The sequence below is a fragment of the Pseudorca crassidens genome, chromosome X (assembly GCF_039906515.1).
Source record: "Pseudorca crassidens isolate mPseCra1 chromosome X, mPseCra1.hap1, whole genome shotgun sequence".
NCBI lineage: Eukaryota > Metazoa > Chordata > Mammalia > Artiodactyla > Delphinidae > Pseudorca > Pseudorca crassidens.
The window spans coordinates 60,813,959-60,841,557 of record NC_090317.1 but is presented as its reverse complement, the minus strand read 5'-3'; the positions used below and the strand labels follow the sequence as shown (position 1 = coordinate 60,841,557).

Sequence of the window (27,599 nt, the reverse complement as noted above, 5' to 3'; positions counted from 1 at the left end):
TCAGAAAGAGAGACAAATACCGTATGCTAACACATATATATGGAATTTAAGAAAAAAATGTCATGAAGAACCTAGGGGTATGACAGGAATAAAGACACAAACCTACTAGAGAACAGACTTGAGGGTATGGCGAGGGCGAAGGGTGAGCTGTGACAAAGCAAGAGAGAGGCATGGACATATATACACTACCAAACGTAAGTTAGATAGCTAGTGGGAAGCAGCTGCATAGCACAGGGAGATCAGCTCGGTGCTTTGTGACCACCTGGAAGGGTGGGATAGGGAGGGTGGGAGGGAGGTAGATGCAAGAGGGAAGAGTTATGGGAACATATGTATATGTATAACTGATTCACTTTGTTATAAAGCAGAAACTCACACACCCTTGTAAAGCAATTGTACACCAATAAAGATGTTAAAAAAAAAAAGAAAACACTGGATCATTAAATGTCCTTTAGAAGTCAATTAAAATGATAATTCAAATTTCTGGGCTGGATACTCTGGCCTGTCCAGGTCTTCAGCTTGAAACCTTCTCAAGTGGGCTCATGCCCCAGAGTGGAAATGTACTAGAAAGAATCCTCTGAGTCTGGTTCCAGCCTTATCTGAACTGTTTGCGTGTACTAAGTGGAGCACACTTAACAGCTGTGCAATCCGGTCCTCTCGTTTGTAGTTTCCATAGCCTGTGCCAAGTGGTGGCTTGCAGAGCCATTTTAATTCTGAACTGGGCATTTAGAAATATTGTATGACCATGTGGGAGTGATTACAAGGATCTCCTGTACCTCAGAACCAACAACTTTATAATTTTATTAGCTGAAAATACAGTTTAAATATAGGATTATATTGTGCTCTTTGACCACTTAGCAAATAAATTTCAAAAACTAATTTCCTTCTGTGTTTACAATGTTCAATATTTTAAAGTCTGACATGTTATGAACATTTGGAAAACAGAATCTGTTGAATGACATAACTTTCAATTATAGTAAAACTGAAAATATTTTTGAGAAAATGACAGCTGTTGTCTTTTCTGATTAAATGTTATTTATTGTTAATATCTTAAGATTACTAGTCTCTGCTTTGAAGATGTATGATATTTAAGAAAATAGCTTTTGTACATGAAATGGATGAATCTGTTGCCAAATTTCAGAAGGCCCCAAATTACCTAGTAAGACAGGATATTGATTAACAAAGGGAAAACAATTACACCTCTATGCAGAAAACATATTGACATATTAGACTGATAGTTTATGTCAAAATTTAATAAAAACAAAATTATGTATGGCACACTGTCAAAGTAAGTCTTTCAGTTCAGTAACAAATGACATTAAGAAAAGGTAATTTCTTTTAATATTCATTCAGTATTTGCTTTGGGAATTGTTTTTAAACTTCTAAAACAGGTATATTCTTATATTCAAAAAATGTCTTCAGAAATTGAAATTCAAGATAAAATTAGCAAGGGACACTGGAGAAAATACCCCCTTTACCATCATTTAAAAATGAACATGGACTTTAAAAAGCCATTGTCATACATTTCACATTAACCACCACTATGCCTTATCTTGCCATACACCATAAATAATTACTCCTGTTCAGCAAACTGTGCTTAAAACCATAACCACTAAACCAGCCAGCATTAATTAAAATGTCCAGCACTCTGACTGATATCCAAGTGCCTGAGAGAGTCAATGCAGAGTCCCAGTATACCTAATTTATCAAATAGAAGTGAAATAAACCGGTATGGAGGTACTGTAAAAGTCTGCCTCCTTTAATACCTTCTCTTAAAAAATTCAGAATCTGAAAATACTTTTACCTTATAATCCAAGAGAGAATTCACTTGTTCTACTTCAGAATTACTTATCATGTCACTTTCTTCATCATCAATAATTTCTATTTTCTGTAACACAAGTAAAGAAGTTTTCCTAAATATATATCTGATCATCACTATACTCAGTAATGTATAGAGCATATATACATTCAATATTCAGTTTTAGTGATGAGGTTATCTAGTCTAGGTTATCCAGAATAACTCTAACTGACTGGTTCATCAGCTTTACACCCAGTATGTGTCTGAGCCACCTCCCTTAGTAACAGAAAATTATTGTAATACTATTTAAAACAGAAAAAAAACACTTTCACAATATCCCTGAAATAATAGGCATTCGAACTCTGCTTAAATAGTGCCCTCCAGGAAGGGAGCTTGCTTCCTATAAGGGTAGTCTATTCAACGATAACCAAATTTAGTTGGTTGGAAGGGCTTTCTTTTTTAAGTTTCCATATATCTCTTTGCAAATTGTAATGTAAAATATCAACATATGACATGTATTGCAAAGTCAAATACAGCTTTAAAAAGAAATTCACTTACGGCACTCCATTAGTTATACCATTAAAAACAGACATTTATAGTGTAATGGCAAAAAGAGCAGGATGATTTGTTTCCTTCACTAGACAGTGAGAAAGAGAAGAGAGCAAGAACAAGAGACACACTAAACTGCCCTTAGCTTTAGAATTAAGGTACAGCATAATTTGTACAGTATCTTGCACACAGTAGGTACTAATTAAATATTTGTCAAAAGAATGAACAAAACAGCTTAGCACTGATGGAAAAAAAAATGACCAATAAGCTCCAACCATGGAGGAAAGGCAAGTTCTCTAATCATAGAACTTTTTTTAAAAAAAGAAAAAGTAAAACGAAAAAACAAAATTGGCTTTAATTTTTCTTTTGCATATGAAAAACACAGTTAAGAAAAAACACTTTTAAACATTTAAGTCCTGCCAACCCAAAAGAAAATTTAAAAAAGAGAAAAGCTAAGCTAGAGTTAGTCACTAGGCAGTCTTTTAAGAACAATCACATTAATAGCAACATGTCGTAGGCAGAATTTGAAATCAAGTTTCCTACCCAGCAATAGATATGGTGATTAAAAATCACAAATGAACTGGGAATGATCATATTTGATATATTGCCTATGAGGATATGATACCATAACAGCGTTTGTGACCTGCTGGTTTCTGAGTCAGGAGGACAGCTGCAATGAAGTTGCTTTCTACTGCTGCCTGGAGATGAATCTAATGTTTTGTTTTCTATTATAATCACTATAAACTTGGGGCTTAATCGTGTAAGCTCTCACCAGAATGCAGATTTGATATCTTTTTTGATGTTGTTTTTTTAGATTTTTCTATTTGGATTGGTTCTTGGAAAAAAGAGCTAAGTAATCCAGGGAGGAAGGCCCCAAGGACCACTGTATAGATTTGCGCATATAAATAGGTCTTATATGTCTTTGTGATTTGTCATCCATGAATAATTGGGGACACTAAAAAGTTATAGGCAGAGGAGATCAACTTTTGAAAGTTTGGAGTTTTGTCTCTGAAAATCAATTGCTCTTGAAAAATTAGGTGCCTAAGTGACTGTGGATCATCCCATGCCACGACTTCATTCATTATCTTCAAATGTCTGCCACAGGGGAGATCCAATGCTGAGAAATTCAGACTAAAAGTGAACATGTCTTTAGGGGAAAAGAGTTCCAATTTGTAAATAATTGTATATAATTTGTAATAGTATTACTCAAATCTGGAGCAAAGGAGATTATTACTTGGTGAAATTAAGAATATTAGCACAATTAATAATTGTGGAAAACAATTATTACTAGCTATCTAATGAAAACACAACTTTGCCTCAGAATAAAAGTATGTTTTCCTATATGTCCATTGAATTTACTCTTAGAAGGGCCAAATATAAACTTAAATCAGGACTGAAATCAGTAAAATGCAATCCTAAATTACACTCTGTATGTGGAAAATACTGTTATATATTGTTGATATCTAACAAAAAAAGAACAAAACTGTATTTTATGTGCTCAACTTTTATTAAGGAGATGTGACAGAATTATAGTGTCAGATAAATAATGTTTGTAATGGAAGCCAGGGTAAATCTTGAAGTTACAGCCATTTTGTAACAGAAAAATCCATTATAGGGACCATTTGTAAAGTTTACAATCAAGCACAAGCACAAAACACTGATTCAAAAGCAAAAGCAAAAGCACAATGACATTTGCCTTTATGTCTGACTTTAGGTTAATACCATCTTGATTTCTGTATTATTTGTTGGAGTCAGAATATAAACAGATGCTGCTGATACAGCTGCTTAGAGAAGATCTCTACATATCAATGTTTACATTTTCACAAAACTCAGTTTAATCCACATGTAGGCTGTATCTGCTTGCTATTCAGTTTCTTAATACTGCCTTTCTTCCATTGCTGCAATTTTTAAGATGACCAGCAGAGTCCAATTTAACTAAAAAGAAGAAAAGTTTCCAAAAACAGTATAGATAGGTATGGTCTGAACAAAGAACACAAGAATCAGGAATCCTTGGATACAAGTCCCAGAACTAAGTAAGCCTTCCTCCATGGTCTCAGGCTAAACTTTTTTAACTCTGCCATCTGTCAAATGAGAAAAAATCTGCTCTTTGCTAAATGTGTTGAAGCAAAATAACTTGTTATGTATAAAATGTCACATGTGTAGTAAGCATTAGGTTTTTATATTTGCAAAGCTCCTAAATTAAAAAAAACGGTATAAATGACATTGCTTTAAATTTCATTTATTAAACCCTATAAGACATATCATTGCATTGGTAACAGATCCGTTTTGGTTTGTGAAGTGGAGCAAGACTTTATTCTGACAATGCTGATATTGTCACCAACTGGAAACAAATCCTTGGAATCCATCATACAATGAGGAAAGAATTTCAAAACGTACATACCACATTATCTGAGGATACTGTATGGTGGTTCTCCTCCTTATGAGCCCTTGCCTCATTTAGAACAACTTCACTGGACTCCTCTACAGAAACAAAGAAGGCCATGATTTCATTTTTCATTCCTTAAAACTTTATTGAGAATGCTTTTTTCAAAATCACTTAAATAATTTCTCTATTGTAAAAAGACACAAATGGCAATTCTACTTCTAACAATGTATTCTAATGAAATAAATGTGGATGGATTTGAATTTAAGAATGGTCATCACTGTGCTGCTTATAATTTAAAAAATGAAGTAACCTATATGCTTAACAATGAAGGCTTGGATAAATCGTGTAGGGCTTATCCTTACAATAAATACTAGAAAGCCACTAAAAATAAAGTAGAATAATAGTTGATAATAAAGAGAATATTCATGATCTATTGGAAAGAGAAAAACTGAAGGTGACAAAATCTACTCTATAGGTACACTGTGATCTTAATTTTATAAAAGAAAACAAGTACACATTTTCATGGAGAAAAGAAATACTGATGTTATTTACACCAAAACATTGCCATTATTATTTCTGATTGAAATTACAGGCAACTTTTATTACTCTTCATTTTGTCTAATTTACTTGCTTTAATAATTCTTATTTTCTTTCATTTGCTTATTTATATTTAAATATTTTCTACAATAAACATGTATTGCCCATTTTAATAAGAAAAAAGTGATACAAATAATGTTCAAATACATGATATAAAGCTATAAATATAGTACATTTTCAATTTTGTAAAAAGGGATGTGTATATGCGTGTACACACACACAAACAATCCTGTATATATGCAGAGAAAACACTGGCATAAATATTCTCTCAACCCCATTTCAAGAGAGGATATCACTGAGGGGTAGGAATATTTCTAACTTTTTCATTGTATGTTCCAATATTTTATATAATGAACATGTATTCTTTTTATGATCAAAATTTAGTATTCTGATACTGTAGGGGGAGTGGCCAAGATGGCAGAGTAGGAAGACCCTGAGCTCACCTCCTCCCATGGGCACACCAAAATTGCAACTATTTCAGAGCAACTACCCATGAGAGCAGCATGAAGACTAGCAGGAAAGAATCTTTACTGCTAGACATATAATGAAGGAGCCACAAGAAGAGGGGTAGGAGGGGCAAAGACACAGTATAGTGAAGAACCATACACCTGGGGAAGGTGACCCACAAACAGGAGGATAATTATAATTGCAGAGGTTCTCCCCAAGGAGCAAGGGATTGAAACCCCACGTCAGGCTCCTCAGCCCAGGGGTCCTGCACTGGGAAGATGAGCTACCCGGAAAGTTTGGCTTTGAAGGCAGGGCTTACTTTCAGGAGAGCCAGAGGGCTGTGGGAAAAAGACTCCACTCTTAAAGGGCACACACAAAATCTCACACCCTCCAAGATCCAGGGCAGAAGCAATAATTTGAAAGGAGCCTGGCTCAGATGTACTTGCTGATCTTAGAGAGCCTCCTGGAGAAGCAGGGGGTGATTAAAACTCATCTTGGAGACACAGACGCTGGCAGTAGCCATTTGGGGGAGTTCATTCCACCATAAGGACATTGTTGCTCGTAAGCACTACTTTGGAATCCCCCCTCTAGCTTATTAGTGCCAGGACCCACCCTGCCCACCAACCGGTGGGCACCAGTTCTGGGATGCCGCAGACCAAACAGCTAGCCAGGAAGGGACACAGCCTCACCCATGAGCAGGCTGACTGCCTTAGGATCTCCTAAGCTCCCAGCTGCTCCAGGACCTGACTACATCCACCAGAGTGCCCAGGACCTGGCCCAGGTCACCAGTGCACCTGTGCTAACCCCAGGACTCCCAGGGCCCTATAGCCAGAGACTGTGGGACACAACTCTGCCCATCAGTGAGTGGCACTGTCACCACTTTTATTCAACATAGTATTGGAAGTCCTAGACATAGCAATCAGATAAGAAAAATAAATAAAAGACATCTAAATTGGAAAGGAATAAGGAAGACTCTTACTGTTTACAGATGATATGACACTATACATAGAAAATACTAAATATACCCCTAAAAAGTACTAGAACTCGTCAATGAATTTGGTAAAGTTGCAGGATAACAAATTAATATGCAGAAATCTGTTGTGTTTCTATACACTAACAGTGAACTACCAGAAAGAGAATTTATGAAAACAATCCCATTCACAATCGCATCAAAAAGAATAAATTACTAAGGAATACATCTGACTAAGGAGGTAAAAGATCTGTACTCTGAAAATTATAAGATACTGAGGAAATAAATTGAAGATGACAAAACAGATGGAAAGAAATTCTGCGTTCATGGGTTGGAAGAATTAATATTGTTAAAAGAACCATACTACACAAAGCAATCTACAGATTCAATGCGTTCCCTACCAAAATACCAATGGCATTTTTCAGAGAACTAGAAAAAATAATTCTAAAATTTGTATGGAAGCACAAAAGACCCCAAATAGCTGAAATAATCTTAAGAAAGAAGAACAAAACAAGAGGTAGCACGCTCCCTGATTTCATACTATACCATAAAGCTACAGTAATGAACAGTAAGATTCTAGTACAAAAACAGATACATAGATCAACAGAATCAGAGAGCCCAGAAATGAACCCACACTTATAAGGGCAATTAATCTATGACCAGGGAGGCAAGAATATACAATAGGGAAAGTACAGCTTCTTCAATAAATAGTGTTTAAAAAACTAGTCAGCTACATAGAAAAGAATCAAAATAGACTACTTTCTCACACCATATACAAAAACTCAAAACAGATTAAAGGTTTAACTGTAAGACCTGATATTATAAAACTTCTAGAAGAAAACATAGGTAATAAGTTCCTTGACATCAGTCTTAGCAGTATTTTTTGGATATATATCCTCAGTCAAGGAAAACAAAAGCAAAAATAAACAAATAAAACTACATCAAACTAAAAAGCTTTTGCAGAGTAAAGGAAACTGTCAACAAAACAAAAAGGCCGCTTACTGAATGGGAGAAAATATTTTCAAAGGATGTATCTGATAAGGGGTTAAGATCCAAAATATACAAAGATATCATACAACTCAATATCAAAAATACAAACAACCCAAGTAAAAAATAAGTAGAGGACCTGAATAGACATTTTTTTTTCGAAGAAGACATACAGATGACCAACAGGAAAAGATGCTCAACATCACTAATCATCAGGGAAATGCAAATCAAAACCATTTTGAGATATCACTTCACATCTGTCAGAATGCCTATTATCAAAAAGGCAAGAAATAACAACTGTTGGCGAGGATGGGGAGAAAAGGGAACCCTCGTGTTACTGTTAGTGGGAATGTACATTGGTGCTGGCAGATACTATGGAAAACAGCATGGAGACTTCTCAAAAATTAAAAATAAAACTACCATATGATCTAGCAATTCCACTTCTGGGTATTCACCAAAGAAAATGAGAACACTAATTCAAAAAGATATATGCACCCCTATGTTCATTGCAGCATTGCTTACAATAGCCAAGAAATGGAAGCAATTTAAGTGCCCATTGCTAGATGAATGGATAAGGAAAAATCTGGTATACACACAGACACACACACACACACACACACACACACATATACACACAGTGGAATATTACTCAGCTATAAAAAGAATGAAATCTTGCCATTTGCAAAAGCATGGATGGGCCTAGAGGGTATTATGCTAAATGAAATAAGTCGAACAGTGAATGACAAATACTGTGTGATTTCACTTATATGTGGAATCTAAAAAACAAAACAGAGGAACAAACTAATCAAAAAGAAATAGAGTCATAGATACAGGGAACAAACAGGTGGTTGTCAGATGGGGTGGGGTGTGGGCAGGACAGAAATAGTTGAGGAACATTAATTGGAAGAAACTTTCAATTACAAAATAAATTAGTTACAGGTATGAAATGTACAGTGTGGGGAATTATAGTCAATAATTATGTAATATCTTTGTAGTGACAGATGACAACTTTACTTGTCATGGTGAACGTTTTGAAATGTATAGAAATATTGAATCACTATTTTTTATATCAGGAATTAACAAAGCATCATAGGTCAATTATACTTCAGAAACAAACTCATACAAAAAGAGATCAGATTTGTGGCTACCAGAGGCAGGGGGTGGGTGGATGGGAGATTGGATGAAGGTGGTCAAAAGGTACAAACTTCCAGTTATAAGATAAATAAATACTAGGAATGTAATGCACAACATGACAAAGATAACTAACACTGCTGTGTGTTATAAATGAAAATTGCTAAGAGAGTAAATCCTAAGAGCTCTCATCACAAGGAAAAAAATTTTCTATTTCTTTAATGTTGTTTCTATATGAGGTGGGGGATTTTTACTAAAACTTTTGTGGTAATCATTTGATGATATATGTAATTCGAATTATTATGTTGTACACCTTAATCTTATACTGTGCTGTAGGTCAATTATATCTCAACAAAACTGGAAAAAGAAGTTTGCATACTGTAAGTATGAATGAGTAGTCAATCACTGGCTGTCATACTAATAAAACAGCAATGAAATTTTTTTAAAAACCCTGATAGTTTAAAAATGAGAAAAGAAAAAATAAAAGAAAAGTTAACTCAGAAAAATCAGTGTACTAAAAAGTTCTCTGTGCTGAGCTAGGAGAAGTGGCTAATTCACAGTATAGTGTGTCTACAAGATAATCCTCTGTCTTAAGATTTCCCCTACCTCTATCCCTTAGAAAAATAGGGCTAATGTTTCTCTCTTTTCTTTCTGCACAGCCATGTCATAGATTGTTTGGAATAAATACTAGTGGAAGTTCTCAGCCTCTCGGTAATGAACAATTTATTTCACCATAGAAAGCAGAACAGAAATAGTTATCAGTTCTCCTAAGATTTTTTGAGTCCATTCCTTCCCATGGAAAGACATATAAGGGTGCAGTGTATGAACATGGGAAATGACTAGGAGGAAAACATTGCTCATCCAGGAACTCACATATGAGTGCATTGAGAATTAAAGATATTCAGGGAAGTTTTACCAGAGTTTTAATGCAAAGTCCACTAAAAATTCAACTGATTTTTTTTTCTATAAAAGAATGGTTCCTAACCCTCCTACACTGTGGGTGGGAATGTAAATTGGTACAGCCACTATGGAGAACAGTATGGAGGTTCCTTAAAAAACTAAAAATAGAGCTACCATATGACCCTGCAATCACACTCCTGGGCATATATCAGGAGAAAAACATGGTCCAAAAGGATACATGCACCCCAATGTTCATTGCAGCACTGTTTACAATAGCTAAGACATGGAAGCAGCCTTAATGTCCATTGACAGAGGAATGGATAAAGAAGATGTGGTACACATATACAATGGAATATTACTCAGCCATAAAAAGAGAATGAAATAATGTCATTTGCAGCAAAATAGATGCATCTAGAGATTTCCATACTGAATGAAGTAAGTCAGACAGAGAAAGAGAAATATCATATGATATCGTTTATATGTGGAAACTAAAAAGAAACGATAAAAATGAACGTATTTACAAAAGAGAAACAGACTCACAGACTTAGAGAATGAAATTACGGTTACCAGTGGGAGAAGGGTGGAGGGAAGGGATAGTTAGGGAGTTTGGCATTGACATGTACACACTGCTATATTTAAAAAGGATAACCGACAAGGACCTACTATTTAGCACAGGGATCTCTGCTCAATGTTATGTGGCAGCCTGGATGGGAGGGGAGACTGGGGGAGAATGGATACATGTATATGTATGGCTGAGTCGCTTTGCTGTGCAACTGAAACTATCACAACATTGTTAATTGGCTATACTCCTATATAAAATAAAAAATTTAAAAAAAGTGGTTCCTAGATAGAGGAAATTTTATTAATTATTAGGACATTTCAAATCACCGTATTTCAAGTCCTGTGTAATCAGCAACTAAATGAAATGAAGGAAGGGAAAATTGTCATCAGATTTAGATGCAGAGCTGGTATTAGTACTGGTGCCCTATAAATAGGAGTTATATTGCTCATCAACAGATCTTTACTGGTATCATTCCTTAGAGGTTTGCCTTACATTTCTGTTCTCACTTGCTCATAGCTTGGTAAACAGTTCTGCTTTACCAGCAACAGATTCATCCATGATTTGATGATTCTTTTATAAGATGCATATAAAAACTGTTTTGAGGATTTCTAAAGTAAAAAGGTATGAAATTATACAGCTGAATAAAGCATGTTTTCTTTTGCTTATAGGTAGCTTACACATCTGTAAAAGTTTGAAAGCTAAATACTGTCAATATGTCTGGTTATTACTCAACAAAAGCAGCTCTCTTAAATGGAAAATAAATAAGTAGAATACTAATCAGTGAAAGCTCTAGTGGGCACTTTATGTGGTGGCCACATGCTCACACTAAGTAGCTGTACGCAGAATTATCTTTCATGTGCATATCCACATACATAATAGGTACAGCTGAAAAGAGGCTTTGTTATAAAATTTAACGAATTTAACATTATAGATGTTGTTTCTATACTTTAGACAGTTCACTTCTCAGGATAGTATAAATCTTTAAAGTTGCTCAACCATAAATATATTTTGGTAGACACAAAACTTGAAATTAAGGAGCTGAGTCATCTATTACATTTGCTAAAGTTTGCAGTTCAGTGTGGGGGGTGAATCCAGGTAGTCTTTTCGTTTTCAATGCCAACCACATATCCTTTCACTTCACCTCCACACATGGAAAGGCAAAGGAAATGGGAGAAGCGAAGGTGGAAAGTAGGAGGAAATTAGAGGTAAGTCAGAAGCTCTGTATCAGGGAAGTACCTACTCTCCCAGAAGCAAAAGAATGGACTTGAAACCGCTAAAAGATCAACAGCACTTTTTTGTGACTTTGGCTAACCCTGCCTTTTACTGTATTTTAAAAAATAATCCTTGTTTTTGCTCGTAGAGTTCTTTTCTAGAATATTTTTAAGTGATTTTAATTGTTTTTTGACATGTAAAATGTGAGCCCTGATTTAAAGACATTTTTTTTCTTCTTAGACATTTAAAAGACTCTAACCCTATTGAATCAACAGCTGTATTATAAAGGACCTTGAGTTTCAAGTTGTTAGTTTTCTGAAATAGTATGGGAAGCTACTCTGATTATCTTGCCTCCATATCTCTAAGATGTAATTAATGGAAACTCAAAGTAAACATACATTCGACTACAGTTTCATAATTGGAAGAGAATATGGTCAGCATATTTTAAAGGTATTATGTTAATCTAGGCCGGATGATACAATTCCCTTAATTGTCACAAAAGAATCACACAGTTAAATCAGATTAGTATTCTCCATCAGTAAAATGAGGATGATAACAGGACAGCACTAGTAGGAAACCATACGGAAAAAGACTCTTCTCAGTATTTGAAAATTCTTTTATGCTTTTATTTTGCAATTTCTGATGAGAATGAAAAGGTTACCATGCAGCTGTGAAAAATAAGCCACCGAGAGGAATCCTAGGCAATCTCACTTCCCATCAAGTGTTTTTTGATTCATGCATTAAATTATCTCTCATTTTTCTCATTAGATCTTGATTACTATATCAGCTGTCTAGAGAGCAAGCTATTAAATGACAAAGGATGCTAGCGTAGGAGCAGTGGTCCATTAGCAACCTTAAAATTAACTCACTTTTTTCCCATTAACTATTTTATTTTTTAAAATTCCCTTTTAGGTGGGGAAGATGGAGTTGGGGAATGAAACTCCCCTTAAGGGCTTATATAATTTCCTTTTATCAGAATATTTCCTCACAGTTCTCTGACCCACCCATAGAAACACACAAATCCCTACCTCCCCACTATCCCTCAAATAGCTGCCAGACATCATTCTCTAAGGATCTATTTAGAATCACTGAAAATATTTGTACACAAAAGCTGCACATAATTAATGTATACAATTTGGTGAATTTGAACTTGTATATACTTTTGTTACCACCACCACAGTCCAGGTAATAAATGTATCCATCACCTCCAAAAGTTTCCTTGTGTCCCTTTTTTTGTGTTACAAATGCTTAACATGATTTACCCTCTTAAGTTTTTAAGAATACAATCACTTATTACTAACTACAGGCACTGAGTTGTTCAGCAGCTCTCTGGAACTTACTCCTCTTCTGTAACTGTAACTTTATATCCATTGAAAAACAGCTCCCCTTATCCCTCTCCCTCCACTCCCTCATACCACTGTTCTATCGTCCACTTATGTACCTTTAACCACTTTAGATGCCTTATACGCAACCTCTATGAGACCATTGAGATAATGATGCCTCTTCCTTCTGAAATCGTTTTCTTTCCTTGGTTTTGGTAATAACATACTATCCTGATTCTCCTATATCTGAATGTTCTTTCAATGGCTCCTTTTTCTCCTCCAGAAATCTGGATATTTCTCAACACACTGTCCTTGTCTATCTTCCTTTCTTGTTTTCCATTTCTCACCTAACTAAATCATCTATTTCTATGGCTAGACATTTTTTTTTGGCCTCGATATGGGTGACTCCAATATTTCTTCTCATATCTTACCCCTTCTTCTGAGCTCCAGACCCATATTATCCAAGGGTATGCTGGTCAGCTCCACATGGATGTCCTGTCCTCATTTAAAACTCAGCCCATGCAAAACTGCATTCATCTTCCCACATTATCCTATCCATTTAGTGCAGTAACAAAAATCTTAAATGAATTTGGGGAGGGGTATTGGGTAAAGGTATGAACTAAGTTCATCTAGAAGAATCAATGTACTACAAGAGCTAAGAATGAGAGCCTTTCCAGATCTTCAGATATCTTATAAAACCACAATTATAAACAATCAGATCAATCTAACATAATAGGAAATCCAGAATTTAATCCATGTGCGTATGTATACATACATGAATTTGTGTCTATCTCTCTCTCTATTTCTCTATCATCTATCTATCATCTATCTATCTATCTATCTATCTATCTATCTATCTTTGATTAAAAAAAGCTACACAAACTCACTGGAAAAATGCTGACTTATTCAACAAATAGTGTAGGGGGACTTGGTTAATCATTTGGAAAAAACAAAATTAGGTATTGTCTTCACGTATCTTAAAGCAAAACAATTTCTAGGTGGGATAAATATCATGTTGTAAAAATGAAGCCATAAGGATACATGAAGCAAATATGGGGTATGTTTACATAATTGTAGTACAAGGAAGGATTTTGTAATCCTGTCACCAAAGTCACAAACCATAAAGGAAAGAATTGGTATATTTAACAATATAAAAATTACAAACAAAAGTTCTGACATTTGAAAACCCCATAAGCAAATTTAGAAGGCAAAAATAAACTGGAAAATATAGTGTGAATAATACCCTGACCGATAAAATAAAAACAAACAAAATGGGCCAATGCAAAATTCTCTCTCTCTATTACAGATGTAACACCCCCACTATATATTATATGATTCATTTATATGAAATGCCCAGAAAAGACAAAGTTATATAGTCAGAAATCAGATCTGTGGTTGCCTAGGTTTGGAGGTGGGAGTGGATACTGGCTGAAAATGGGCTCAAGGAAATTTTTTGAAGTGGTGAAAATATTCTATAATTGGATTTTAGTGATTTGAAGAGATTATTCTAAAATTTGATTTTAGTGATGGTGATGGTTGTACAACTCTATAAACTTAACTAAAAATCATTGAACTCTACTTTTGCAATGGATGAATTTTATTCTATGTAAATTAAACCTCAATAAAAGTGTTCATAAAAAAGGTGTCAGAAGAGGACTCTTTCTATGCTTGAAGTCAAATGAAAAATACTTCTCATGGACAAATGGTATGATTACATGTTATTATTTGAATTCTCATTTAGGGAAGCACTGAGAAGTATTATAAAGATGATCCAGCCTAATTCCCTTATTTTGCAGATGAGAAAACTAAAGCCTGATGAATTAAATACTTTGCCTGAAGTCACATAATCAGCTAGTGGAAGATCTAGGACTCGTACCCAGATTGTCCAACTACTAGTCTAGTATTTGTCACATTACATCATACTCTCTTTGATTACAATGCATTTAAATTGCTCTGACCCAAATTGACTAGAATTCCAATAAAATTAAAACGATCATATACTATAATTTATGGATTGTTGTAATAACCAATATTTTGAATCATGGAGATCATTATTGTGGTAGATGAGTGTCACTTTTTGTGATGACAATGTGGGAGACTGCTTAGGTGGAAGCATTAAAGATCAAAAAGGTAAAATACAACTGTTGGTGAGGATATGGAAAAAACGGGGTAGAGCCATTATGAAAAACAGTATGAAAGTTCCTCAAAAAATTAAGAAAGAAACTACCATATGATTCAGCGATTCCTCTTCTGTATATATCCAAAGGAAATGAAATGAGTACCCCAAAGACGTATCTGTGCTTCCATGTTCATTGCAGCATTCGTCACGGGATGGAAACAACCTAAGTGTCCATTAACAGATGAATGGATAACGAAACCGTGGTATACATATACAATGGAATATTAGTCTTTAAAAAAAATCCTGCCATTTGCAACTGCTTGGATGAACCTAGAGGACATTATGCTAACTGAAGTAAGCCAAACACAGAAAGAAAAGCATTGCATGATCTCACATGTGGAATCAAAAAATGTCAAATACATAGAAGCAGAGAGTAGAATGGTAGGTACCAGGGTGAGGAGGTGGGGAAAATGGGGAAATATTGGCCAAAGGGTACAAAATTGCAATTACATACGATGAATAAGTCTAAATAACTAATGTAGAGCATGATGACTAAAGTTAACAATACAGTTGACCCTTGAACAACATGGGGGTTACAGGCACCAACCACCCTGCACAGTTAAAAATCCAAGTATAAATTTTGACTCCTCCAAAACTTAACTATTAATAGTCTACTGTTGACCAGAAGCCTTACCAATAACATAAACAGTTGATTAACACATATTTTGTATGTTATATGTATATTACATATATTTTATGCATTCATGACATACCTTTTTCTTAACTTTTTCGATATTTCTAGGCTACATGGTTTGTCTGCAAGTTTTTCCAAATTGTTGCAAATCTCCAAAAGTTTTTCCAATGTATTTATTGAAAGTAGACCAGTGCAGTTCAAAGCCATGTTGTTTAAGGGTCTACTGTACTATATTGAATGCTGGAAATTTGCTTTGGAAGTAGATTTCAGGTGCTCTCACCACACACACACACAAAGGTAACTATGTGAGGAGATGGATATGTTAATTAGCTTGACTGTAGTAATCATTTCACTATGTACATGTATATCTAAATATGTTGCACACTTTAAATATATACAACTATCATTTTAAAATAGAATAAATATATGTCTATTCTTTTCAAATATTTAACCAAATGTTTTGAGGACTTTAGATTTGAAGTGCGGTAAGCTGAAAAGCAAGTAAAAAACCATCAAATTCACAGAAGATATCATTAGGAGATGGAGCATATAAAATACCTTGCGAGCTTCCTTCAGACAAACAGATGGATACTTCATCATTTCTGTCATTATCCTCTCCTACTTCAGGACCAGCTTCCTCTCCTGGTGTGAGTGCAGATAAAGAACCAGATTCGGGCTGCTCAGAAAAATCAGCAGGGCCTCCTCTTGGAGGTGGAACTTCAATCCCCATTAAACGATATTTTCTTCTTCGATTCCCAATCCAAGTCTTTATAAGAGAAATAGAAGAGAAAGTTTTGTAAAAATAGAAACCTTAGCAGTTCTAGCCATTAAAATAATGAATGGATACAGCATAAAATATGATTAAAAAGAATAAGTAGATACCTAGAATAATGCAGTTTTATTATTACTCTATAAGCTAAAATAAAAGTAGCTGCTTTTATTTTAAAATACCTTATTAGAAGAAATATTTATCTAAATACTCAGACTTTCAAGCAACATGCAACCTGTCGCAGAACACTTTTTTGTTTTTGTTTTTGTTTTTATTTCTGGTGAAAATTATCCACCAAATATTTCAAAAGAAACATGAATTGTTTCTTTTCTGAAAGGGACCAGACATGCAGCTCTAGCTATAGTTCATATCCCATTTCCAGTCTTGCTCTTTGTACGTGAAAATGTGCCTTCTAGTAACTTTGTTTGGCTCCATAATGACTACCTGCGTATTTTAAGTATTCTAAAATTGCATTTTATTAGATTTAGAATCAATTTTTAAAACTTTTTATAGTAAAATAAATTTCGAGTTACAGGAAGTTGCAAAAATTGGTCTTCATTCAGTTTCCTCCAGTTTACATTTTACATAATTATAGCACCATAACAGAAAAAGGAAATTGATATTGTACAATATATGTGTACAATTCTATGTTCCTTTATCACACCATTCTTCTCCTCCCTCCCACCATCCTCAACTCCTGGCATCCACCAATCTGTTTTCCACCTCTATAATGGTGTCATTTTGAGAAAGTTATATAAATGGAGTCATACATGTGACTTCAAAAATTTCAAAAAATTGGCTTTTCTCATTCAGCTTAATTTCCTGGAAATTTATTAAAGTCACATATATCAATAGTCCATTCATTTTTATTGCTAAGTATTCTTCCATGATACTTATGTACCATTTTGTTTCTGTTTCTTTGCAATGTTTTTTTAACCCTTCACTTGGAGGACACTTGGGTTGTTTCTAATTTTTGGCTATTATATACAGCTAAAAATCTTCTATGAACAATCATGTACAGGTTTTTGTGCTGATGTAAGTTTTCACTTCTCTGAGATAAATGCCCAAGAATGCAACTGCTGGGTCAAATGGTAATTATATGTTTAATTTTAAAAGAAACTGCCAAATTGTTTCCATAAAAGTTGTGCCATTTTATATTTCTACCAGCAATGTATGAGAGATCCAGTTTCTTGGCATTCTTGCCAGGACTTCGTATTATAAGTAATTCTTTTTCTTTTAGCTGTTCTCATTGGTGCATGTAGCAATAGATCATCAAGTTCTTAATTTAATTTCCCTAATGGCTAGTGATGTTGAAAATCTTTTCATGTGCTTTTTGCCATCCATATATCAGTGAAATGTCTCTTCATGTCTCTTGTACATTTTGTAATTTTTGTCTTTTCTTTAATATTAAGTTTTGAAAGTACCTTATATATTCTAGATATGAATTTTTGTCAGATAAGTGGTTTTGCAAAATTTCTCCCATTCTGTAGCAGATATGAGTTCTTTGTCAGATATGTGGTTTGCAAATATTTTCTCCTCATCTGTAGCTTGTATTTTCATCATCCTTGTCTTTTACAGCACAAAAGTTTTTTTTTTAATTTTGATGAAGTCCAAGTTACTGCTTTTTTCTTTTATGGATTATGCTTTTAGTCCGATTCCTAAGAATTCTTCACCAAGCCCTAGGCCACAAAGATTTTCTCCTATGTTATCTAAAATTTTTATAGTTTTATTTTTTACACTTAAATCTCTGATCCATTATGAATTCACTTTGTATAAGGTGTGAGATTTACATCAAGGTTAATTTATGTTTTCCTATAGATATCCAATTGTTCCAGCACCATTTCTTGAAAAGACTTCCTCCATTGAATTGCTTTTGCACCTTTGTCAAAAATCAACTAAGTTGGCCATGGTTGTGCAGGACTATTTCTGGGCTCTCCATTCTGTTCCAATGATCTATATGTCTTATCACCCTGCCAATACCACAGTCTTGGTTACTGTAGTTATATAATAAGTCTCAAAATTGGGTAGATGGATTTCTTCCACTTTATTGTTTTTGTCAAGAACTGTTTTAGCTATACTAGCATATTTCCTTTCCATGTGAATTTTAGAATTATCTTGTCTACATCAACAAACAATCTTGCTGGAATTTTATAGGAATTATGTTAAACCTGAATATCAATTTGGGGGGAATTTACATTTTTACTATGTCGAGTCTTCCAGTACATGAACACAGAATGTCTCTCCATTTATTTAGAATTTCTTTTATTTCTTTCATCAGTGTTTTGTAGTTTTCAGCATACAAATCCTGTACATGTTTTGTTAGAGTTACATGTAAGTATTTGATTTTTTGAGGGATTGCAAATAATTTATTCATATCTTAAATTTCAATTTCATTGCATTTATTTTTACTATATAGACATGCAATTGATTTTTATATGATGATCTTGTATCCAGAGACTTTGGTGAATTCATTTATTAGTTGTAAGAGTGTTTTGTAGATTCTTTATGATTTTCTACACAGCTAATCAAGTGTATCTTTTATTTCCTTTTCTTGATTTATTGTGCTGGTTAGAACTTCTACTACTATATTGAATAAAGGTGTTTAGAGTGGACATCTTGTTTTTGGTCTCAGAGGAAAAGCATTCTATTTTTCACCGTTAAAGTATGATGTTAGTTGTAGGTTATGGGTACTTGTAGATTCTTTTTTGGGGAGACTTTTTTGAATTCAATTTCCTTAATAGTTATAGGGCAACCTAAATGTCCATTGACAGATGAATGGATAAACATGTGGTATATATATACAATGGAATATTACTCAGCCATAAAAAGAATGAAATAATACTATTTCCAGCAACACAGATGGGCCTAGAGATCATTGTATTAAGTGAAGTCAGACAGAGAAAGACAAATATCATATGATATCACTTATATGTGGAATCTAAAATAATGATACAAATGAACTTATTTACAAAACAGAAATAAGACTCACAGACATAGAAAATAAACTTATTACCAAAGGGGATAGCGGGGTGGGGGAAGAGACAAATTAGGAGTTTGGGATTAATATATATACACTATTATATATAAAATAGATAACCAACAAGGATCTACTGTATAGCACAGGGTACTATATTCAATATCTTGTAATAACCTATAATGGAAAAAAATCTGAAGAAGAATATATATATATATACATATATATGTATATACATGTAACTGAATCACTTTGCTGTACACCTGAAACTAACACATCATTGTAAACTAACTATACTTCAATTAAAAAATGGTTAATAATAAATAAATGAATGTATATATTTTTATGTTATTCTTTAGGTCCTGTGGTCCCTAGCAGATGTGAGGTCTTTCCACCCTTCACAGTCTTCTTATATTTGTTTTATATATAATGTCTAGGGATTTTAGTTGTACTTACTGGGAAGGATAGGGAAAATTATGTCTACTCCAACATTTTTTGGAAGCTGCAGTCTAAAACCAATTTTATTTTCAAGTTTCTCATGTAATTTTCAAAAAGCTCATTTTATATGATTAGAGTTTGTAACCTTTATAATTTTGCCATATGACTCTACAAAGTAGAATTGTCACGCCAATCTACAAAGTGGAAGAAGAATTCTTAAAACCTGTATATTCTCTTTTAGTGTAGAAAGTCATTCAATAGCATTTCATAATTTCAGATCTAAATTTGATTATGGTACCATTTCTTTGTATACCAAGTAGAATTGCTTCTATACAACAAGGTCCACTTCAATACAAAGCCACCTTAGATATTCTCTAATGTAAATAAAAAACATGAATAAAGTTAACTTTTACGTGGTAAGATTTTGCAAAAAAAAATGCAGGGCAAAACAGAAGAACTATTCAGTTAGTCCAAGAAGATTAATTCTTCTTTATAATTTTTTTGGGGGGGGCATTTTCTCTTCAAATTCAGGATATGTAGTACCTTTGATGTATTTAGCATTCAATGCTAAATGTGAAACCTGAAACATATGGATTGCTTTGTAGGCTCCCAAGTGAATATTACCTGGTAGAAAAGGAAAATATTTATGGATATTAATTTTTCTAGTTTTGCTAAATTCTCCCATAGGTGAAACACTATTTTAAAGAGTATAGTTCCATTTCAATTTCCCAGTATATGGTCTCATTGAGAATAAGCTACTAGACTTCAGAAAAAGTAAAGAATTTCAACTTCTTACTAAAGTTCCATTAAATTGTCATGTACTTTCTCTATTTCCTGTCTTTGAATACGACGCTTATCAAATACTGATGCTTCTTTTTCACAATAATCTTAGACACAGATGCTTGGGAAAATGATGGTGTGGGCAGAAGAAGAACGATACCAGTTTTCTTAGGATGCTTTTGGCTTCCTTTGGGTCATAAAGGCTTGGGAAGAGAGAAGAAGACAGAAAACAGAAGCCAATGTCCATTTATTTTCAACTTCTTTTTTTCACCCTTCTTGGGAGAAATGAATGATTATATACTGTATAATGATAAAGGTATAATAATATGTGAAAATTGGGACTATATGGAAATTTATTACATACTAGGGCTGACATAGTTCCTCTCTGGCTATTTCTCAAAACTGGAAGGCACCAGGAAAATAATTCAGTATACAAACATAATCTTAATGGGTTTATTACATTTTCAAAGAATCATAGACGATGGAAGAGATCTTGGAAGCCAACTAGCCTAACCTTCCATTTAAGGTAAAAGTTTCTTCTTCAGCATTATAGGTGGATGGCTATTCAGTCTTTGCATGAAAATAATAGGAACATGGAACATACTACTTTATAAGGTTCCTCAGTCCAGTTTTTGGATAGTTTTTTTTTCCAAAAATGTTCTCCCTAAAACTGAATCAGTATCTATTGTCTTATTAATTCTAGGCCTTGGTTCCAGTTTTTCACTCTGGATCCACCTTACTCCAAATAGCCTCTTCTACATTCCAGCTATCAATTATGTAAAGAGTATTTATTCCTATTTCTGGCTGTGCCATGTGGTTTGCAGAATCTCAGTTCCCCGACCAGGGACTGAACCCAGGCCACGGCAGTGAAAGCGCCAAATTCTAATCACTAAGCCACCAGGGAATTCAAGTATTTATTTCTTTGTTTCAAAATAAATACCCGTAATTTTGTATAATACAGTTTTTCAACCATTTTATATGACCCATGGTCAAGTTTTTTTTATCACTCTGGGACTCAGATTCCTTAACTGAGGAAACTGGAAATTGAGATAATTGGTTTCCAAATCTTTAGTCTCCTGGATAAACTTTATCCCTCCAGAGTTGCTCATAAATTTATAAAATAAGTATCTTCTATAACCATTTGTAGAATAAGTATCTTCTATAACCATAACTCCAATGTATTGACAGCTCAAATATATTGGCTATTTAAAATGATGACTCTCAGGCCCTATAAGTTTCTAAGTACATTTCTATTAAAATAATTAAAAAATAATATTCCAAACTGCCATTAGTTTAAATGTATATTATTATATATTTTTATTCTGTGTGCTATAAATAGAGGGCACACCTTTCTGTTAAACATTCATTTGTTTGAAGGAAACCCTCTTACAGTGTTGGTAGGAATGTAAATTGATGCAGCCACTATGAAAAACAGTATAGATATTTCTCCAAAAACTAAAAATAGAACTACCATATGACCCAGCAATTCCACTCCTGTACATATCCAAAAAAAAAAAAAACCCACTAATTCAAAAAATACATGCACTTCAATGTTCTTAGCAGCATTATTTACAATTGCCAAGATAAGGAAGCAACCTAAGTGTCCATCAACAGATGAATGGTTAAAGAAGATGTGGAACACACACACACACACACACACACACACACACACACACACACTGCAATACTACTCAGCCATGAAAGAACAAAAAAATTTGCCATTTGTAGCAACATGGATGGACTTGGAGGACATTATGCTAAGTGAAATAAGTCAGACTGAGAAAGACAAATATGTATGATATCACTTATATATGGAATCTAAAAACTACAGCAAATTAGTGAATATAACTAAAAAGAAGCAGACTCACAGATACAAAGAACAAACTAATGATTACCAGTGGGGAGGGGAAGGGCAATATAGAGATGGGGCAGTGGGAGGTACAAACAGTTGGGTGAAAGACAGGCTACAAGGACGTACTGTATAACACAGGGAATATAGCCAGTGTTTTGTAATAACTGTAAATGGAGTATAACATTTAAAATAGTATAAAAATTTCATTCTTTCATTCCACAAATATTACTGAACATCAAGTACATACCAAGCACTGTTCTAGTGCTGGGGATAGAACAGTGAAAAGGCAGGCCTGATATACACCCTTGTAGAGCTTGAATTTACAATCCAGAAGATGTATACACAATAAACAAATAGACAAGAAAAATACAAATCACAAAATTTGACCAATTACTATGGAGGGAAAGAACCAACTAGAATATTTAGCCACAGTGACATAGTGTAGTGAAGTGAAATCCTTTCCAAATTTGCCTATCATCAGAATTGCTGGGGCAAAGGAAATATATAGATTCCAAGGTCCTTTCCTGAAAATCCTGATTAGTAGGCCTAGGATGGAGTGAGCTGTATATTTTTTTAACATATTTATTGAAGTATAATTGCTTTACAATGGTGTGTTAGTTTCTGCTGTATAACAAAGTGAATCAGCTATACATATACATATATCCCCATTTCGCCTCTCTCTTGTGTCTCCCTCCCACCCTCCATATCCCACCCCTCTTGGTGGACAGAAAGCACTGACCGGATCTCCCTGTGCCATGTGGCTGCTTCCCACTAGCTATCTATTTTACATTTGGTAGTGTACATATGTCCAAGCCACTCTCTCTCTTCATCCCAGCTTACATTTCCCCCTCCCCATGTCCTCAAGGCCATTCTTTACATCTGTGTCTTTATTCCTGTCTGAACCTAGGTTCTTCAGACCTTTTTTTTTTTTAGATTCCATATATATGTGTTAGCATACGGTATTTGTTTTTCTCTTTCTGACTTACTTAACTCTGTATGACAGTCTCTAGGTCCACCAACCTCACTGCAAATAACTCAATTTCCTTTCTTTATATGGCTGAGTAATATTCCATTGTATATATGTGCCACATCTTCTTTATCCATTCCTCTATCAATGGACACTTAGGTTGCTTCCATGTCCTAGCTATTGTAAATAGTGCAGCAATGAACATTGTGGTACATGACTCTTTGTGAACTATGGTTTCTCAGGGTATATGACCAAAAGTGGGATTGCTGGGTCATATTGTAGTTCTATTTTTATTTTTTTAAGGAACTTCCATATTGTTCTCAATAGTGGCTGTATCAATTTATATTCCCACTAACAATGCAAGAGGGTTTGCTTTTCTCAACACCCTCTTCAGCGTTTATTGTTTGTACATACTTTAACTATGGCCATTCTGACTGTTGTGAGGTCATATATCATTGTAGCTTTGATTTGCATTTCTCTAATGATTAGTGATGTTGAGCACCCTTTCATGTGTTTGTTGGCAATCTGTATATCTTCCTTGGAGAAATAACTATTTAGGTCTTCTGCCCATTTTTGGCTCGGGTTGTTTGTTTTTTTAATATTGAGCTGCATGAGCTGCTTGTATATTTTGGAGATTAATCCTTTGTCAGTTGCTTTGCTTGCAAATATTTTCTCCCATTCTGAGGGTTATCTTTTTGTCTTCTTTATAGTTTCGTTTGCTGTGCAAAAGCTTTTAAGTTTCATTAGGTCCCATTTGTTTTTGTTTTTATTTCCATTTCTCTAGGAGGTGGATCAAAAAGGATCTTGCTGTGATTTATGTCATACAGTGTTCTGCCTATGTTTTCCTCTAAGAGTTTGATAGTGTCTGTTCTTATTTTTAGGTCTTTAATCCATTTTGAGTTTATTTTTGTGTATAGTGTTAGGGAGTGTTCTAATTTCATTTTTTTACATGTAGCTGTCAAGTTTTCCCAGCACCACTTACTGAAGAGTCTGTCTTTTCCCCATTGAATATTCTTGCCTCCTTTATCAAATATAAGGTGACCACATGTGTGTGGGTTTATATCTAGGCTTTCTATCCTGTTCCATTGATCTATATTTTTGTTTTTGTGCCAGTACCATGCTGTCTTGATTACTGCAGCTTTGTAATATAGGCTGAAGTCCAGGAGCCTGATTCCTCCAGCTTCATTTTTCTTTCTCAAGATTACTTTGGCTATTTGGGATTTTTTGTGTTTCCATACAAATTCTGAAATGTTTTGTTCTAGCTCTGTGACAAATGTCATTGGTAGTTTGAAAGGGATTGCACTGAATCTGTAGATTGCTTTGGGTACTAGAGTCATTTTCACAATATTGATTCTTCAAGTCCAAGAACATGGTATATCTCTCCATCTGTTTGAATAATCTTTAATTTCTTTCATTAGTGTCATATTTTCTGCATACAGCTCTTTTGTCTCCTTTCGGTTTATTCCTAAGTATTTTATTATTTTGGTTGTAATGATAAATGGGAGTGTTTCTTTAACTTCTCTTTCAGATTTTTCATCATTAGTGCATAGGAATGCAAGAGATTTCTGTGCATTAATTTTGTATCCTGCTAATTTACCAAATTCATTGACTAGCTGTAGTACTTTTCTGGTAGCATCTTTAGGATTCGCTATGTATAGTATCATGTCATCTGACAACATTGACACTTCACTTCTTCTTTTCCAATTTGGATTACTTTTATTTCTTTTTCTTCTCTGATTGCAGTGGCTAAAACTCCCAAATCTATGTTGAATAATAGTAGTGAGAGTGTCTTCTTCCTGATCTTAGTGAAAAAGGTTTCAGTTTTTCACCATTGAGACCGATGCTGCCTGTGGGTTTGTCATATATGGCCTTTATTATGTTGAGGTAAGTTCCCTCTATGCCTATTTTCTGAAGGGTTTTTATCAGAAATTGGTGTTGAATTTTGTCAAAAGCTTTTTCTGCATCTATTTAGATGATCATATGGCTTTTATACTTCAGTTTATTAATGTGGTGTATCGCATTGATTGATTTGTGTATATTGAAGAGTCCTTGCAACCCTGGGATAAACCCCACTTGATCATGTTCTATGATCCCTTTAATGTGCTGTTGGATTCTGGTTGCTAGTAATTAGTTGAGGATTTTTGCATCTGTGCTCATCAGTGATATTGGCCTGTAGTTTTCTTTTTTTTGTGACATCTTTATCTGGTTTTGGTATCAGCGTGATGGTGACCTCATAGAATGAGTTTGGGAGTGTTCCTCCCTCTGCTATGTTTTGGAAGAGTTTGAGAAGGACAGTGTTAGCTCTTCTCTAAATGTTTGATAGAATTCATCTGTGAAGCCATCTGGTTCTGGGCTTTTGTTTGTTGGAAGATTTTTAATCACATTTTCAATTTCAGTGCTTGTGATTGGCCTGTTTATATTTTCTATTTCTTCTTGGTTCAGTTTTGGAAGGTTGTGCTTTACTAAGAATTTGTCCATTTCTTGAAGGTTGTCCATTTTATTGGTATATAGTTGCTTGTAGAAATCTCTCATGATCCTTTGTATTTCTTTTTGTTATTTTTTTGAACTTTTGACTTTTATTTATTTTTATTTTTTTATACATCTTGTTCTTATTAGTCATCAATTTTATACACATCATGGTGTACATGTCAAACCCAGTTGCCCAGTTAATCACCCCCCCACCCCCCACACACTGCTTTCCCCCATTGGTGTCCATATGTTTCTTCTCTACATCTGTGTCTCAATTTCTGCCCTGCAAAGCGGTTCGTCCATACCATTTTTCTTGGTTTCAGATATATGCGTTAATATACACATTTTTTTTCTCTTGCTGAGTTACTTTATTCTGTATGACAGTCTCTAGGTCCATCCATGTCTCAACAAATGACCCAATTTCATTCCTTTTTATGGCTGAGTAACATTGCATTGTATATACGTACCACATCTTCTTTATTCATTCGTCTGTTGATGGGCATTTAGGTTGCTTCCGTGACCTGGCTATTGTAAATAGTGCTGCAAGGAACATTGGGGTGCATGTGTCTTTTTGAATTATGGTTTTCTCTGGGTATATGCCCAGTAGTGGGATTGCTGGGTCATATGGTAATTCTATTTTTAGTTTTTAAGGAACCTCCATACTGTTCTCCATAGTGGCTGTATCAATTTACATTCCCACAAACAGGGCAAGAGGGTTCCCTTGTCTCCACACGCTCTCCAAAATTTGTTGTTCGAAAACTTTCTGATGATGCCCATTCTAACTGGTGTGAGGTGATACCTCATTGTAGTTTTGATTTGCATTTTTCTAGTAATTACTGATATTGAGGAGCTTTTCATGTCCTTCTTGGCCATCTGTATGTCTTCTTTGGAGAAATGTCTATTTAGGTCTTCTGCCCATTTTTGGTTAGGGATGTTTGTTTTTTAAATATTGAGCTTCATGAGCTATTTATATACTTTGGATATTAATCCTTTGTCCATTGATTCCTTTGCAAATATTTTCTCCCATACTGAGGGTTGTCTTTTAATCTTGTTTATGGTTTCCTTTGCTGTGCAAAAGCTTTGAAGTTTCATTAGGTCCCATTTGTTTTTTTTTTGTTTGTTTTTATTTCCATTACTGTAGGAGGTGGATCAAAAAAGATCTTGCTGTAATTTACGTCAAAGAGTGTTCTTCCAATGTTTTACTCTAAGAGTTTATTTTTTGTGGTATGTGGACCTCTCACTGTTGTGGCCTCTCCCATTGTGGAGCACAGGCTCCGGACGCACAGGCTCAGTGGCCATGGCTCACAGGCCTAGCCACTCCATGGCATGTGGGATCTTCCCAGACCAGGGCATGAACTTGTGTCCCCTGAATCGGCAGGTGGACTCTCAACAACTGTGCCACCAGGGAAGCCCTCTAAGAGTTTTATAGTGTCTGTTCTTACATTTGGGTCTCTAATCAATTCTGAGTTTATTTTTGTGTATGGTGTTAAGAAGTGTTCTAATTTCATTCTTTTACATATAGCTGTCCAGTTTTCCCAGCATGATTTATTGAAGATACTGTATTTTCTCCCTTGTATATCCTTTCCTCCTTTGTCATAGATTAGTTGACCATAGCTGTGTGGGTTTATCTCTGGGCTTTCTATTTTGTTCCATTGATCTATATTTCTGTTTTTGTGCCA

The 27,599-nt window shown here is 34.6% G+C and overlaps 1 protein-coding gene across 1 annotated transcript in view; it reads right to left on the bottom strand.

Annotated features, from left to right (window-relative positions):
- The window catches only part of HDX (highly divergent homeobox), a 181,589-nt gene that overhangs the window by 22,589 nt on the left and 131,401 nt on the right, over positions 1-27,599 (bottom strand). The window contains exons 6-8 of the mRNA XM_067722881.1: positions 16,230-16,437; positions 4,746-4,825; positions 1,802-1,885 (exon numbers count right to left, since the gene is read on the bottom strand). Coding sequence (XP_067578982.1) covers positions 1,802-1,885; positions 4,746-4,825; positions 16,230-16,437 — 372 coding nt within the window. The remainder of the gene's footprint in view (positions 1-1,801; positions 1,886-4,745; positions 4,826-16,229; positions 16,438-27,599) is intronic.